The sequence below is a fragment of the Marmota monax genome, unplaced genomic scaffold, assembly GCF_021218885.2.
Source record: "Marmota monax isolate L192 unplaced genomic scaffold, Marmota_monax_Labrador192_F-V1.1 WCK01_AAM20220418_F8-fsc00018, whole genome shotgun sequence".
Classification (NCBI taxonomy): Eukaryota; Metazoa; Chordata; class Mammalia; order Rodentia; family Sciuridae; genus Marmota; species Marmota monax.
Window position 1 is genome coordinate 3,090,101 of NW_026692201.1, and position 14,217 is coordinate 3,104,317.

Below are 14,217 nucleotides of genomic sequence, written 5' to 3' on the forward strand. Positions count from 1 at the left end.
CATTGAGTATTTTTCAATGTCTAAGAAATAAGGCTATTTATAATTACTTGTTAAAGTAAGGCATTTCAAACTTTCCTTAAGCTTTTTTAAGTATAACTTAGAAATACTCCATTTGGAAAACTACATTTTAATGATTACTTTCAAGTGATCCTTTTCCTATTGCTTGGAATTATTCATTTAAGTTGCACAAAGTAAATTTCTTCTAACTGTTCCACTTACAAATTCCTTTATACAATTAAAAAATATTTAGATTTAAGAATCTGATTCTCTTTTAAACAGCACTTCCAATGCTTGACCCAACAAGCAAAACCTTCTCAAGTGTTTAACTCTTATAAACATACTAAGTTAAACATATAATGACCTTCTAAGTTCTTCAAAACATTCCAGTATTTTTGCAGACTTAGTAACATTTAGAAATATCGTCCAACTAAAAATCACAAAAATCTGTTAGGCATTTTAAATTAAAATCTTAAGGCCAATGTTACATATTATACCATGACAATTAGGCTAAAATACTTCAAGTAGCATATTTATCCCCATGAATATAAAAACAATTGAACTTAAAAATATTGATGACTATGGGAATTGTTTCCTAATCTTTTTTTTTTTTTTTTTAATTTGCAATCACTACATACTTAAGAACTACAACACTCAGTGAAGTTTCATTAAAAGGACAGTAGTTCAGGCACAGCAGGCAGGACAGTGCTGAAATGACGCAGAACTCAAGCTTGGGGACTTCATAGAGAATTTAATGACTTTTGTTAATTCAATGTTAAATGAAAATTAATTCCAACCTTGGATGGCTGTGGTGAGAACCACATGAAATAACTACAAAAAACTCCTATGTTTCACAACTGATAGCAGCCACAGTTCGTTAGAATTTCAACTCTAGTACGTTAACTATCAGCATGCTTACAAAGTTTTTTTATGTTAAAAAAGCTTTTAAAAAGAAATTTTATTTAAATAAATTAACCCTTTTCAACTTGAAAACACAGCTTCTGATCTTGATTAATCTCATAATTACTCAGGGAAGCAAACTCCTGGTTTCTTACAAGCCACTGTGCTTTCTGATTGCTTATACAATTCACAAAAGGGAAACTATACCTTACTTTTGTGCCTATGGCTGTACTAGAACACATTAGCCCACTTTTTTCCATTTTATGAAAACCTGAATTTACAAAACCAAAATTATGAGAGATTCCCATAATAAAATCTTTCTCTAAAGATTCTTCTAGCTCAAGACATCACTACTATACACATTACTAACTGAGGTTGGTAGAAATTGGGGGAAGGTGGGAGAGGTAGCAATTGTGAACTGTGTGCTAGGAGTTACTAGACATTATCCATCAGGAATTGGTACTTACCAAAAAGCCAATAAGAAAATAAGAATCTCTTTAATAAAAATGTAATTTACATTAAGCTTTCAAAAACAACTATTTTTCAAAGTAAGCTGCTCTAGTTTGAGGTTCTGAACCACAAGGTAATTATTAAGAACAGAAAAAATAAATTCTTAGGTCAGAGAAGAGTTTTGAGAGGGACAGATAGCTATAAAATAAGATACAAACATGTACATATTAGGCTGAAAGGCTATTTTATTACAAAAAAAGTGACAAATTTTATCTTTCTCCTGACCTAAACTTGGTGGAAAGCCCACATATTAAAGGAAAGGGGGGAAATGCAGTCCAATAAGGTCTATCTGTAGACCTTACTATTCTAGTAAGAATAGTTGAGACAAAATAAAAAGAAAAACCTGGGCTGGAGAGCATAATTTTTAGGCATCAAATCTGCCTTATCATCCTCTGAACACTTGTCCAATATGAACTATTCAGGGCTGACCAGCAATCTGCCACACTTGGAACAGACACAGTTCCCAGACCAGCTCAGACAGAGCATGTGATCTAAAACAGTGATGATAAAAAGGGAGGGGTGGCAGAGGGCCACCAAGGGGGGGCAAGGGCCCCAAAACCCCAAGGGCACTGATTAGAGTGGAGTTATAATGTTGTTGCCATGTGTTTTTGTTGTTTCAAGGCTAGAAGAAAAAAGGAAGAAAAAAGAAAAAAAAAAAAAAACTCCGTTCATTTGGCAGGATTCCCAGTTGGAACTTCTCCAGAAAGGATTCATATTTGAACTCTTATGTGAATGCCTACCCAAAGGCTGACACAGAACATTGCTTATTAAAGTCAGTATCAACTCATCCAAGGTAGACAAACACTGCGACCAAGATGAGATCTTCTAGCTGAAGATGCCATAAAATAATTTCTTACATGGAAAACCATGTATTAGAAAAGGTACTTATTTTCCAATCATAATTATTCCAGTCTCTTCTATAAAGTTGCTTCTGTGTAGTCTTTTCATATATCAAGACATTTTCTTTCCAATAGTTATTAGAGTCAAATCTATCCAAAGTTAGAAGTTCTTCTTTGTCCTATTAAGCCAACACTATGATGCTGTCTTCTTCTTGTCTGGAAATTCAACAGACGTATGTTCCAACAAAGAAGAGCTTTCTTGCCTTGTCATGGTAGCAAAAAGCATGTCCATCATTCCCAAGGTTTCTAGGAGCTCTCTTTGGTAATCAATCTCTTTTTCTACAAGTCCTTGAAGTAATATAAACTTTTTATCAACTACAGGTGACTGACCAATCACAGGCAGATATATATCTAAAAAGAGAAGGAAACACATAAACTAGAAACACCTTTCTATATATAATAAGTAAAAATCAAGTGTTAGAAAAGTATTAAAATATTAAATACAAAAACACTGAAAAAAATCTGTACTTATTTTATAATCAATTCATTATATACAGAAAGCATAATAATTCATCTAAATAAATGCATTTCATAAAAACATAATTACAGAAACGACAAAGCAGTAGTCTCATTTTCATTTTCCCATTAAAAAATAGTCATGGTCATTTCAGATGTTTATGGAAACATTTCTTTTTAATTTTAATAACCCTAATCCTGTCAATTCTAAGTCATGCTGCTGTGAACTTTACTCCATTTTGAACTGCAATGATATATTATTGATATTTTGTCTTCTTCATGAAAATCCTTATTGGACAACTGATAAAAAGCAAAACAAGTAAAATTGCTTGATTTCTAAATTTTTATTTGATCATGATGCCTCTACTTTTTTTGGAGGTGGGAGGGGTAGGTAGTGCTGGGATCAAACACAGAACCTTGCACATGTTAGGCAAGCATGCTACCACTGAGCTATACCCCCAACCCAACACCTCTACTTATGCAACCATGTTAGGATTTTTAAGTTTTAACAACACTTACCAATAATTATTTCAGCAGCATTGATCAAAACAGGGGCAAATCTTGGTTGAGACAAATTCCTACAAAGCAAAACTTCTATTTAATGAAACCTCCAAACTTTTAAAAACTCCCTAAAGCAGATTTAATTGTTCTACCAGTTTCTCACAAAGATCAAACTAAAAATAAATGTCTCTCATTAGGTGTTAAAGAAGGATTTTGATGAAACATACAAATGTTTCATAAACATAAAACATACCTTATCAAAAAATTAAGAACACGACTAATTTCCTTTTCATCCCGACCCGCAAGGGCATTTGCAAGGACTCCTCTTCGATTTAGCTCTTTTATGATGGAAACTGTAACCTCAGGTGTCTTTATTATACAACTAGGCTAGAAAAACATGAGGAGAAAAAATGGGGTTAAAAAAAAAAAAATCACCTTGCTAAATCACCAAGTTTTTTCTACTTCCACAATTCCAAGTCATGGTAATACACAAACCAAATAGTAAAATGATTAAAAAAAAAAAATGCCCCTTACTCACCTCAAGGACTCTGTCAAGTGCCTTAGAGATCCTAAAATTTTTCAGATCCCTGTCATACAATTCTAGGTGTTTCTTTGTTGGCCTATTGATCAAAATATCATCCTGTATGGAGGAAGAAAATCAGCATATACCAAGTTCCACTCAAAACAAACTTTTTCACAATGAAATAATAATTTTTTTTAATCAGGGTGCCTTTACACTATGTCAGATAATGTTCATATGTCCATAATGATTTGTCAATCAATGTGTTCTTACTCTTTTATGATTTTCTACTTACAACTTTCTCAATCCTCTTTACATGGCAGGCAGAATAATAAAACGAGAATCAGAGATATTAAGATCTAGTTCTAACATCTCTGGATACCAGTAATGGAATACTGAATCAATCAAAGCTTTGTGTATTTCAATCTTCTCAGATGCCAAATAGAGACATTATAGGCAGGAGTCATTTAGAAAAGCAAATCAGACAGTGTGTGAAAGACAGTGTTTTGAACACGGTAATGCACTGTATCATTATTATGGTATGGCTCAGAATATTAAATAAAGTAGCCTTTGTTCCCCATTATTACTCAATAATTATTCAATAATGTTCCCAATACAGCAATCTGGAGCCAATTCTAATAAAGCCAAAAGCAAAATAAAGTTAAATACCACGCAAACTACACTTTCCCGTAATAGGCAGGGATGAAATTGGCTACTTTAAGAAATGTCACCTTTTAAAAGACATGAGAAATATATAATTACCCGTTGTTTCATGTAATTTTTTCCTTTAATAAAGGTTCGATATGCAGGCCTTCTTCTTCTTGGAAGAGGATCTTTCTTTGCTTCAGACTTCCGATGTTTAACACTCAATATTCCATTGGTCATTCCTACAACTATTGTCTCATCTTCATGCTAATAGCAATTAGAAATACGTTAGTCTATTTCAGTGTAATAATATTATAGTACCTTTACTTCAAAATAACATTTATACCATGTTTGCTACTTATGCACACTATCATCAACAGCATCATTCAGACATAGAAACTATAACTAACAATGATCTATGCAAAATGTTAAGAGCAAAATCATTTTTTCCTCTAGGATACCATTAAGTTGATGGCACTTATTATACTTGTAAAATATCACTGGCAAAGTATATATAATAAGACACAGTTAATGGCATCTTAAAAAGATTCAAAATAATTTTTCTGCATTCTCTGATTAGAAAAAGGATTACACGGGGGCATGACTTTTCACAGTACTGCTTTCCAAAATAGTTTTTAATTAGCTTTTCTGCTCCCAATTCAGATTTTTATATAATGTATTCAAACATACTCCAGCCCAAATGTGGCTCCTTAGAAACCTGATAATGGACATTCCAGAAAAAACAGTCAACAAAGAAAAGAAACTATTCATTTTGCTGCTCCTTTCTGACTTCATGGTATGTGTGTGTATGTGTGTGTGTGTACACATAGAGCCAAAATTGCCTTTCTAAAGTACTGTAATACCCTTGAGTTAAATGTGTTGAAGAGAAATTTATCAACTTTCTAGGTTCAATCCCTGATGTTAATAATGCCCACAACACTGTACTTACTACAGGAGTCATTGGAACCTAAATCTAAATTGATGCTAAGTTATTAGGACAACTCATATTCTAGAACTTGTCTTAACTCAAAGAGCTAATGTGGTTTATTCTAATCCAAAGATAAACCCTAAAATTCCATCTTATCTTCATTTAACAGACAAGGTTAGTGACAGCTTTTTAAAAAAGCTAAAAGTACTTACTGCAAGTGCAAGACTTAAAATTGAAGCTGCATAATCAAAACTGTGGACTACTTTGTAGGAAGTCGTGCTATATACTTTTACCTTCCTAATAAAAAAGAAAGAATTGTCAAAAATCATCTTGAGTATAAAATACATTCTTCCATTTCAATTCATCTATTGGAAAACTCAATATATGAATATTAAAATTTATATAACAGTTTAGAAAAACAATTCTTTACTGAATCCCTTTAAAAAATGAGTTATATTTCAGCACTGGCCATACATGAATAAAGACTTTGATTAGCCACTTAAAATAGAAACCAAAGGGTAGACCATGAACCACTGTCATTTAAAGATAAAACCTGCAAGTTAAAAAAAAAAAAAAAGGAATCCATGAATGTCCACTGCAAGTCAAAAGAACAGAACAGTTTTACAACCTCTGTGTTACAGATATTTTGGGTCAGAGAATCATGTTGTGAGGGCTGCTTGTGTGAAGCACCGCTTTAGAACATTAAAAAATGGAATAGTAAATATCTATTTAAAATAGTAATATTTGGATATCAATGATAGAAATGTTCACATGAAGCTTAAAATTTTAAACATCTAGAATAATATACATATTCATAATAAAAACTTCAAAATATATAACTGTATAATGATTTTAAAAGAAAATACAGAATAGATTATTTTAAAAGATTAATGTATTTATTTATTTATCACAAATATTACTAAAATACTTTATTTTCTCAAGCAATAAATACTTGTAAATTAATAAAGATAAATAAGAAAATTAAAATGCCAACCTATCCAGTGAGCCTGAGAGTAACCTCTGTCCAGAGCTGCTCAGACATAAACATGTGACAGTTTTGTGATGATTTTTCAAAGACACGAGCAACTGTCCTTTTAACATGTCCCAAACTTTAACATAGCGACCTCCTATAAAAAGAAATAGTCATGAGTTTGATATTCTACCCATATCAACAACATTTTAAGGAGCTGAAAAACATCCTTCACTAGACATTCCTTAGGCTGGAAGTAGAATGAGAGGTTCCAGAGCCACACTGCCTGGTTTAAATCCTGGCTCCCCAACCCACGAAGTATGTGACTAAATAATAACACTTCCCACCTTACAGAACTGTCCAGATGCTTAAGAACATTTTAAATTCAGTATCTTTTTTCAACAAAATGTCAAGAAAAAAATCTAGTAGAGAAAATAGAAAAAGGGATGGGGGAGTGAAGCTTTTGTATCATTTGGGGAAACAGGGCTGCAATTCAATCCACAATCCCTACCTTCCTTCTTCAATGTAGCAGTTTATGAGAGGAATCACAGTTTGAAACTAATGATCTTGTCCAATCTCTCATTTTCCAAGTCTAGAGACATTAAGTGACTGCCCAAGGTCACACAACTAGCTAGTGACAATGGCACAGTGCAGATTAGCATATAGGTTTTCATTCTCCTGTTCAACTTGGCCTTATTTCTATTTCTCAAAAAAAAAAAAAAAAAAAAAAAAAAAAAAAACAGGTACTAGGAAAAAAGAATATAAAACAGGATAAGCTAAAATGAATGGCTGCACACACTACCATGTGTATGCTATGAAGTATCCATACTATCTGTACATTCTTCTAATGTGAACACTTTTTCACTTTTTTTTTTTTTTTTTTTTTTTTGGTACCAGGAATTGAACCCAGGGGCAATTTACCACTGAGTCACATCCCCATCCCTTTTTATATTTTATTTAGAGATAAAGTCGCTAAGTTGCTTAGGGCCTCTCTTAGTTGCTAAAGCTGGTTTTGAACCCGCAATTCTCCTGCCTCAGCCTCCCAAGCCACTGGGATTATAAGTGTGTGCCAATGCTGCTGACAGATTTCTGCTTTGTTAAGAAATGAATAAAAGTCAAATTACCTCTTCTATTATCATCATAAAAATGGACTAATCAAAAAAATCTTCTGCCCCAATTTGAAGAAAATGCCTGACTCCACATTAGCTCCTCCTCCAGCACTATCAACTACTACTGGGTAAGAACATTTTATCAATAGAGATACATAAAAAGTAACAAGCCTGATTCTAGATCTAAAAGATCCTGTTTTCAAAAGCTGCTATAAATCTCTTATGCAGTAATAACAAAAGGAGAACCCAGTAGATTTCTGGGGTCAAATGACACAGAGTTAAATGCATAATAAGTGTTTTTAATTCTGGGATTTTGGAACTGCCACATATCATTTTGCCTCGGATAATTAGTTGAAACTTTCATTTCATCTCCTTGATTGTAAAGCAGTAAGAAAACTAACAATCCTATATGACTTTTGGAAGGCATTAGAAATAATTTGTATACAACAGCATAGTGCTTGGCTCAAGCTACGCTTTCAATAAATAGCTATTTGCCTGTCCCACTTATCAACTGTTTAAGCAAAAACTTAGATATGTAATCCAAGTACAAACTGAAAAATTATAAATAACAATTGATAAAGAAAAGTTTGATTCAAGAACAATACTGATGAGAGCTATCTTTAAGAGATACCTGAAGACACCAGAAGACCTCCAGAGGGGAAAAGCAGCACACTCTCCACTGGCTGCCCATGCTCCACAGAGAGAACACTCTTATTTGTTCGCGCATCAAACATCTTCACGGTATGATCATATGACCCTAAAATATCAATTTTTTGTATTATGTGTGTTTTACCATCTAAAAAATAAAAACTATACAAGTATATGTGTGTCCAGACATAAATTTTCAAAGGAGATAAACTTTAGATGGAATTTTTTTAAAAAAGCCTACATATATGAACCCGACACAATATTTCTAAATCTTCTGCTACGACTTATTGTTTCTGAAGAAGCAGTATATATTTCTACATAGTATTTAACCTGCTCTGATCTTAAATTATTCTTATCTTCAGACTACTGTCACTGTGGAATCATCTGGGTATCTTTGTACAGAATCTCTTAAAAACTGAACTGCATGTAAAAACACTACAGTGTCTTGGCTGCTAGAAGTTCTCTATATAACAGGAGACTAAACCCATGACAGTTTTGATAGCCTATGTTTTCAAGACAGCCTGATATTTCTAAGCACATTTACAGGACAACAGAACAACCACTAAAAGAAAAAAAAGAAAAAACAATTATATAATTAATTTAAAAAATCATTTTTAATGTTTTTTCCCCAATGCTGGGAATTGAACCCAGGGCCTCACACATGCTAGGCAAGCACTCTACCACTGAGCTATACCCCCCAGTCCTATTAAAAAAAAAAAAATTAAACCTCTCTATCCCGAAAGAATCCCACAGCAATAAAATGCAGAGTTCACCAACCTGTTACAAAGAGATCTGGGTTCAGTTTGCTAGCACATCCACATCGTACATAATCAGAATGTTCTTTGAATGTCAGAATTTCTTTCGAGTTTGGAATATCCCATAATTTAACTGTATAATCATCAGCCCCAGAGACCACATGGTATTTGTCAGCTGTAAAATCTACTGTATGAACTGCTCTGAAAGAACAAGACCCAGTATATTAAAAAGCAAGAAAAAATTATATTTATTATATCTTTAAACATAAAACATTCCTTTTTCAGAGAATATTTATAGAAAGAAATCATGAGAGAAAAAAAATCTTTTAAAACAGGTATTCGCCCTAAGCCAATTTAAAAATGGTAATACCACTACACTATAAAGTTAATAAGAATATTAAACAACAGTCTTAAAATTGCATTTTCTAGTATGTTAATAATTCTACTTAGCTGCTTAATGAAAATGAGTGTTTTAAATGCTGAAGCTATTGTTTTGCTTCAACAAATAAAACAAAAACATATAAAAACCACTGTCTCTTACTTTGTATGGCCTTCAAACTGTCTGAGGGGAGCCCTGCCGCTTATATCAAAAAGCTGAACTCCACCATCTTCACTGCCGGCCACAAGCAATCTACCATCTTGTCGAAAAGTAGCACAATATGCTGTGTCTTTAAAACGGGAAAAGGTTTTTATAGGTTCTTGGGAGTATCGGCCATAAATGTGAATCTATAAGATAAAAAACAATATTTTTACCAGGGGCTCAAGATCAACAGTAAACTAAAAAAGAAAAAAAAAATTATTATTGTACTTACTCTTGAGGAAGCTGTGACTGCATAGTTATATGGAGGCTGGGGAGAAAAGTCTACTTTTGACACTGCACCAAATTCCTTAATCTGAACAGGGGTCTTCATGAAAAAGAATGCAGAGTATTAACAGAGTTACACCTGGAAAACCTATTTAAGCATTATGTAATTTCTTACAGATAACTTGTTTGTTCTTAATAACATTTATTAGGTTTATCAGATTTTACAAATACAAAAGAATCAAAAAAGGGCAATATCCCATCACCCAGACTATTCTTGTTGCTGCTAACTTAAATAAACATGGCTAGAAAGCCACACTCCATCATCTCTTCAGTTGCTATATGCTGTAATTTCCAACAGAAAAGAAAAAGTAAAAGTAAAGTCTTTACCAGCCTACATTTAGCTTTTTTAAAAATTAACACAAACATGACCATACTATGCAGCCAGTTATATACCTTGCTTTTTGTCACTAAATAACCCATCTTAGCAAACTTTCATATAGAAAGCAACAGATTGACTATTCATTATAAGGATATACCAAAATTTATTATAGCAGCTGACTAGTAATAGACACAAGTTTTTCAGGAATTCTTACATATACTACTTTGATAAGTTTACATCTAATATGCATACATATGTATGTATACATATAAATGTTAAGATACATATACATAATATATGTATATGCATATATATACACACACACATACATATATACTTAAACAAACCTTGGGGAGTATATTGATTATGTTTCAAGTTATCAAAGTACAAAGCCAAAGGGTATCTGCATTTTAAAAATCATAACAGATACTTTCAAATTGCCTTCCAAATGTGTACTAATTTCCAAGTAGCCCTCATGACCATTTAATATGTTTACTGTATATTTGTATTTTTTTTCCACAAACTGCCCACTCCCAAACTTCTTCCAGTTTCCTATTTAGTTTTTCCATTTTAAAAAAATCACTTGTAAGCCTTATTAGAAGATAGAGAACTAATTTCACAGCACTTAGATTTAAAAAAGAAAGAAAATACTTCTCACATATAAGGTTTAAATTCTAAAATTTATTTCATTTGGTACTGATTAGTCATATATTCTGAGTTAGACCCTTGTACGGATCAAGTAATATAGACTTTTTATAGAATTCCAAGATACAAATAGGTGTCATGTTATCTACCCAAACTATAAGCTGCTCATAGATTGTTTTTAGTTAATGGTCTGTCAGCATACCTAAAGTATAACATATGCAGGAAAAAAATGGGTATAAATGCATAAATAAATAAACATAATTCCCCTCCTCCCTCATTATTTCCCATACTTACCTTATAGTTGTTCCAGTACAGAGTATCTTGGGTGATTTTTTCACCAAGTATAGGATATGTTTGAATAGCTACAGGTTTATAACCAGCCATGATTTCATATAATTGCACTATTGTCCAAGGTCAATAACTTAGAGTTGATGTTAGAAATAATTATAGTGACTCTGCTTAACTCTGAAAAAGAAAATATTTTAAAACACATATTATTCATAAACATATGGGTATGATTTTTACTCTGCTTTCTTTCAGAAGGCTGTGTGGAAGTTTATAGATTAAAGACCAATAAACCACTTAATTGTAACCCAGAAGAGATAATCTAAAGGAAACAGGAAGAATATAGGTCAGGTTACCACACTGTACCATCTATTCAGCTGTACATCAGGGCTGTATACAAATGTTCTCACACCTACCTGACCAGTTTGCAATAGTTAGGAATAAATCTGGTGCAGCCTTCTGGTAGTCAAACCAGAAAGAAGCACACTGGCTTCAGGTTTGACCATAGGAAATATGTATTATAACTACAAATACAAAACTTTCTTGAAACTTAAGAAGACATTTAGTCTTTAAGAATAAAGTCCCCAGACTTGACTTCCTGAAAGTCTAAAAATGCCAAGAAGGAAACCAAAGCTAAGGATTCTAGTGGAGAAGCTTAATTTTGTAAGGCTTACAATGTATATAGAAGCTTATAATGTAATTTTAAAAGGTTTAAACAGTAAGGAAAAAAAAAAAACAGAAAAGGCAATTCTAAGTTAAAGTGACAAAATAAGATAAAAATGAACTAAAACCTTTAACATAATCAAGCTAAAACATCTTTCCAGAACTATTCAGTGGCAAAAAAAGAGACTCAATTCTATCATATCAGATGAATGATTCCAGTGATGCTATTTTCATCTGTTTTGAAAAGCCCCAAAATATGACATTGGTAACACCAAAACAAATAGATATGACATATTTTAAAGGCTATTTTGATAAAACATGGCAATTCATGCCTAAAGGAGAAAATCTTTACTGTTCATTCAAGCACCTATAAAGTGCAGGACCCTGTTTCAGGCACTGGGAATAGAGGTGAATATTCTTCATTTGGCTGGTGATTGGCTGCAGCTAGGAATCTAGACTCAGATTTGACTTGTCATCCTCCTCACACCCTAACAGTAAACAAAATCTACTGATTTTAATCTTCCAAATCTTTCTTAAACTTTCTTAAGTCCACTTAACTGCTAGTTCCATTACCCTAATTCAGGTTTTCTCATCTGTGATAATAATGCAACACTGTTCCAAGGTCTCTTTGACCTCCCTCAACCCCATCCATATTTCAAATTTTCAAATATTTGTAAGCAGCTGGCCTTGCTTACAAAACCCAATGCTATCCAGAAAATAAAGTACAAGCTCCTTAACAGGAGGAACAAGGAACAAGAATGTAAGATCCTCTCTGATTTGGCCCTGGCTTACCTTCCAGCCTCATCTTTTGTTATTACCAATCATTAACTGTTCACTTAACACATCACGCTCATTCTTGCCTCAATGTCTTTGTCACTTGTGCTCTCTGCTAGGAATGTCCTCTACCTACTGCTATTTAATATTTAAGGCTCAACTCAGGAATCAGATCATTCTCCAGGAAACCTATTCTGCCCTCTGAGGAGAGGTCCTGTCTTCTAGGATCCTATTTAGCTCTGAATATTTCAATCTATGCACATAATTCTATTGCATTGGAATGATCTCTTTTCCCTGTTAAGTTGAATTGAAATTTTGAGTCTGAAAGATTTTTTTTTTAAGTGCTCAAAGAATGTTTCTGGAAGAAGAGAAAGGAAGCACTGGGTAAATTTCTATGGGGAAACACAAAATTAAAATTACAAGTACTGTCTTAAAATATGAACACTGCTACAGAGAACCCGTTCACAAACTTTCTGCAAAGGGCCAAATGGTAAATATTTTAGGCTTGGAGGGGCCAACAAGGAAAATTGAAGGAAGGATATCATATAGTTATTTATATAGCAAGTAAGAAAAAAAAGTCCCAAAGTTTTACTAACAATCTTCCCAAAATAATCATCACAATTTTTTTTTTTTTGGTTTAGAATAAGAACAATAGGATTTTAGGGGGGCAAGGGATAACATTTCGTTTAATTCCAGTTCAAAGTCAGTGCTTCCAACATCAAGGATTGCTTATGCTCATCTATAAAAAGTATTCTTGACTCTCTGAATACACAAATCTGCTCCCTGACTCCCTTCTTTACCTCTCATTACAGTAATAGGAGTACCACTTCTTATCCCTTTCAACAAATAGTTTAAAGTTTTAGTGGAAAGAAGTGAAGTGCTCGGGGCTGGGGATGTGGCTCAAGCGGTAGCGCGCTTGCCTGGCATGCGTGCAGCCCGGTTGGATCCTCAGCACCACATACAAAGATGTTGTGTCCGCAGAAAAACTTAAAAAAATAAATAAAAATTCTCTCTCTCTTAAAAAAAAAAAAAGAAGTGAAGTGCTATAGCAGTGGTTTGACAGATTACAAAATGAGGAGCAGTAGTGGAGAGCAGGGATGTGGGTGGTGGGGAGACACAGTGCAAAAAGCCTGAGGCAAAAAATTGTGTGAAAATAAAGAGAAGGAGAATGATTCGGCCTAAGTCAAGATGTAAATGAATAACAAGTACTATTGCAATACAATGCTATCAAATAAAATGCTATGAGTAACGACCAGGGTACTGAGAGCTCCGAAGAAAAGTTTTAATTCTACATGGAAAGAGTGTATCATTGCACCTGGGCATTAAACTATAACATTAGCCCGTCTTCGCCACTTACGACAGGCACAAGCAGAAGGCGGTGCAGAAGAGGAAATTCGGGGTCATTAGAAACTGAGGGAAACTTCTAAGCAAAGAAAGATGGAATTCTGCCCATTGCCTTGAAGGGGTGAGGATTATTCCGGAAGCTGATAAATGGACAAGAGAGAAGGTGACTGTAGCGCAGCAAAATCTGGGTCTAAATTCAATTGCCGGGATCTTGAAAAGCCGGTTAGGAAGTTTAACCATCTCCAGAGCATGCCAGAAACCACAGGGAGGCCTGATGACAGTCCGGGTTACCTTCACAGGAGCCGCCTTCACCTACCTCCACTGAGACCCAAGGATCCGCCGAGGTACCCCGCTTCCAAGGATAAGTTTTCTGACTTCTCCAGCGCCCAGCACCGGACCTGAATCCACCTGAGCAAAGTCACGCGGCCATCCACTGCCCAGTCCGCACACACCAAGAAGAGAACGTCGCGCGAAGATGACGTAC

General features: G+C 33.9%; 1 protein-coding gene across 1 annotated transcript; it reads right to left on the minus strand.

Moving 5' to 3' along the window:
• Positions 1 to 1,574: 1,574 nt before the first annotated feature.
• Utp15 (UTP15 small subunit processome component) lies at positions 1,575 to 14,204 on the minus strand. Its single transcript, XM_046427148.2, has 13 exons — positions 14,050 to 14,204; positions 10,962 to 11,132; positions 9,651 to 9,743; positions 9,380 to 9,564; positions 8,861 to 9,039; positions 8,067 to 8,192; positions 6,351 to 6,483; positions 5,569 to 5,653; positions 4,546 to 4,695; positions 3,802 to 3,903; positions 3,517 to 3,650; positions 3,282 to 3,340; positions 1,575 to 2,657 (listed from the first exon to the last, which is right to left on the minus strand). The coding sequence occupies exons 2-13, from the start codon at positions 11,049 to 11,051 to the stop codon at positions 2,440 to 2,442; spliced, it is 1,554 nt and encodes a 517-aa protein (XP_046283104.1). The 5' UTR covers positions 11,052 to 11,132; positions 14,050 to 14,204; the 3' UTR covers positions 1,575 to 2,439.
• Positions 14,205 to 14,217: the final 13 nt, after the last annotated feature.

Bases quoted from the DNA above. Each gene is read 5' to 3' on its own strand.
- Utp15 (XM_046427148.2), bottom strand. From the start codon at position 11,051: ATGGCTGGTTATAAACCTGTAGCTATTCAAACATATCCTATACTTGGT. The intron at 3,904-4,545 runs GTAATTATATAT...TCCTCCATACAG, and splicing joins AAAATTACATGAAACAACGG to GATGATATTTTGATCAATAG. The intron at 3,651-3,801 runs GTGAGTAAGGGG...ATGTTTTTCTAG, and splicing joins CACTTGACAGAGTCCTTGAG to CCTAGTTGTATAATAAAGAC.